General features: G+C 32.4%; 1 protein-coding gene across 1 annotated transcript; it reads left to right on the forward strand.

The window, feature by feature from the left end:
• Positions 1 to 1,004: 1,004 nt before the first annotated feature.
• On the forward strand, positions 1,005 to 2,738 carry LOC145956300 (uncharacterized). The gene is made up of 2 exons (XM_083071879.1): positions 1,005 to 1,827; positions 1,951 to 2,738. The coding sequence occupies exons 1-2, from the start codon at positions 1,005 to 1,007 to the stop codon at positions 2,736 to 2,738; spliced, it is 1,611 nt and encodes a 536-aa protein (XP_082928005.1).
• Positions 2,739 to 3,212: the final 474 nt, after the last annotated feature.

Consider the following 3,212-nt stretch of genomic DNA (forward strand, 5'->3'; position numbering starts at 1 on the left):
TATATATATATATTTATAGTGGTTCAATATCTTTTCATTTTTTTTAAATGAAAGAAAAAAATTTCTCCTACCAACTCTTTGATTAATTTAAGCTTCACGATATAAAAATATATGGATCACATGAGGATCAAATAGTGTAAACTCAAACTCATCCTCAATCAAAATACTCTAGTTTGTATTAGAACACCAACCTGATAAAAAAAAACTAGCCCCTTGCTTCGGTTGATAATCACTCCCAACTCCTACCTAACTTTAAAGTTTAATCCAATCAATTATCCCCAATAAAATTACACACTTTGTTTGTTTTGTATTCTATTTCTAAAATTTTATGTAGTTATTATAATAATGAAAATAATGTACTTATTAATTTTACAAGTTTATACACAAGATGAAGAGTGAAATGGTAAAAAAAAGTTAAGAGAAAAGAAAAAGAATTGGAAGCAGATCTCCAAATAAGGAAACCAACATGATCATATTTTCTCTTTAACTATAACATTGTAAATGTTAATATATTTGTCATCCTAATAAACCTATATTGTTCCATTTCTTACACAGGGTATTAAACTTGCTCTATTTTGATATTGAAGATCAATGCTTAGTTATATATTTTTTTTTAAAAATTCATTTGGTTCTAATTATACCCTTGATTTTTGGTTGGCAGCTCTATTCTATTGTTTGACTTATATTGTTGCATTTCTGGTACACTGCTGGTTCCATTGGTTCTTAGAGGTAACTTTTTGTTGGTTCCATTATTTCTTATTCAAAATGCTTGATTATTATTTTTTCACATGGTAGTAGCTGTAACATAAAAGCTAGCATTGAATCTTAGGTTATGCTTCTTTTTCCACTCGTTATTATTTTTGGTTTGAATAATTATTATATTTTTTATATAATTTATATTATAATTTTGTAGAGGTTTTGCTTTATTTTATGCATACTATCCTATTTTATATTAGCATAGCATGATAAATTATTCTTATAAAATTGTTTAGGTATCCTTAATAATGGATAAGTCATGGATTTCAAAGCCCCGAAATTCAATTGATTACTCCGTTGGTTTGAATAAATTCTTAGATTTTGCTTTTAAGAATGGAGCTGTAGGAGATACAATTCGATGCCCGTGTCCAAAATGTGGGTTTATGAAATGGCAAACTAGAGACATAGTTGAGGATCACTTACTTTATAAGCCATTTCCTCAAAACTATGTTATATGGGATCTCCATGGTGAAAAGGAAGCATTGGACTCTTCTCAAATGGAAGATGTTTTCCAAGATAGTGGTGTTCAACCTCAAAATCTAATGGAAATGATGATGAATGATGCATTTGAACAATACAGGCAACATGCCTCTAATATAGGTGCATCACGACCATTAAATGAAAATGAAATATTAAATGATGAGTCAAGGGGGGATTATAATGGCTTTTATGAGCTTCTAAATGATGGGAGTCAAACATTGTATGAAGGAAGCAAATACACAAAATTGGAATTTATAATCAAATTATATCATATAAAAGTTTTGTGTGGATTAAGTGACAAGGCAATGACTATGATATTAGATTTGTTGAAAAACGCATTTGAAAAAGCAAAGTTTCCTCCTTCTGTTTATGAGGCCAAGAAAATAATTAAGAAGCTTGGTCTTAACTATAAAAAAATTGATGCTTGTCCAAAACATTGCATGTTGTATTTGGGAGATGATGAAAAAAGTTTGGATGCTTGTAAGCATTGTGGTACATCTAGATGGAAACCCAAGAAGAAGAAAAAATTAGCTGCAAAGGTTTTACGTTACTTTCCATTGAAACCAAGATTGCAAAGATTATTCACATGTTGTAAGACTGCAAAAGATATGAGATGGCATGTTTTGGAAAACAATAAAGATGGGTTGATGAGGCATCCAAGAGATGGAGAGGCATGAAAGACTTTTGATTTAATACATCCTAAGTTTTTTTCAGATCCTCGGAATGTTCACTTAGGCCTTGCTACTGATGGATTTAATCCTGCTAGGACCTTGAGTTCTTCCTATAGCATTTGGCCAGTGTTCTTAATTCCATATAATCTTCCACCTTGGATATGTATGAGTCACACTTCATTCATCCTATCAATGATCATTCCGGGAAAGCAAGGTCCTGGAAATAACATAGATGTGTACCTACAGCCTCTTGTAGAGGAGTTATGTGAGTTATGGAATGGTGTGGATACCTACGACTCATCATTGAATGAAAATTTTAGAATGCGAGCAGCTCTTATGTGGACAATTAGTGACTTTCCTGGCTTAGGCATGTTATCTGGTTGGAACACACACACAGGATTGGCTTGCCCGACTTGCAATTTTGATGCGAAACCTTGTCGCCATAAAAATTGTAAAAAATGGTGTTTTATAGGTCACTGTCATTTTCTAAGCAGAAATCATAAATTTAGATTGAATCGTGTTCGTTTTAATGGAAACACAGAAGAACGAAACCCACCATTAAAATTATCTTTATCTGACATTTTTCGACAAGTGGAACATATTAATATTACATTTGGAAGTGGAGCCATTCAAAATGGAACAATAAAAAGATCTAGACAAGAACCCGCACAGTGGAATAAAAAAAGCATATTCTTTGAACTTCCATATTGGGAGTCCAATTTGTTGCGACATAATCTAGATTTTATGCATATTGATAAAAATGTATGTGACAATGTGATGTATACATTGCTCCATGAGAAGGATAAATCAAAAGACAACCTTAATGCTTGAAAAGATTTAAAAGAAATGGGCTTAAGGCATGATCTTTGGCCAGATGATAATGGAAGATATCACCTTGCTTTGTTTTCGCTGACCCGCGATACCAAAAAGTTATTTTTGGAAACTTTGAAGACTATTACAGTACCAGATGGTTACTCAAGTAACATTTCCAGATGTATTGATGAGAAACTTAACAAAATATATGGGTTGAAAAGTCACGATTGCCATATTATTATGGAACAATTGCTACCACTAGCAATTCGTAACTTGTTGCCAGACCATGTGACTTCTATCTTAGTGGAGTTTTGTTCTTCTTTTAGAATGCTTTGTGGTAAAGGCTTAAATCTTCCAGAAATTCAATTGCTCCAAGATCACATTGTGGTTACACTATGCCAGTTAGAAATGTTATTCCCTCCGTCATTTCTCACAGTTATGGTTCATTTAACTGTTCATCTCGTAGAGGAAGCAAAACTTGGAAGCCCAGTG

The sequence above is a fragment of the Cajanus cajan genome, chromosome 3 (genome assembly GCF_000230855.2).
Source record: "Cajanus cajan strain Asha chromosome 3, NIPB_CcT2T_4, whole genome shotgun sequence".
In the NCBI taxonomy this organism is placed as follows: Eukaryota; Viridiplantae; Streptophyta; class Magnoliopsida; order Fabales; family Fabaceae; genus Cajanus; species Cajanus cajan.

Bases quoted from the DNA above. Each gene is read 5' to 3' on its own strand.
- LOC145956300 (XM_083071879.1), top strand. From the start codon at position 1,005: ATGGATAAGTCATGGATTTCAAAGCCCCGAAATTCAATTGATTACTCC. The intron at 1,828-1,950 runs GTAAGACTGCAA...AGTTTTTTTCAG, and splicing joins GCAAAGATTATTCACATGTT to ATCCTCGGAATGTTCACTTA.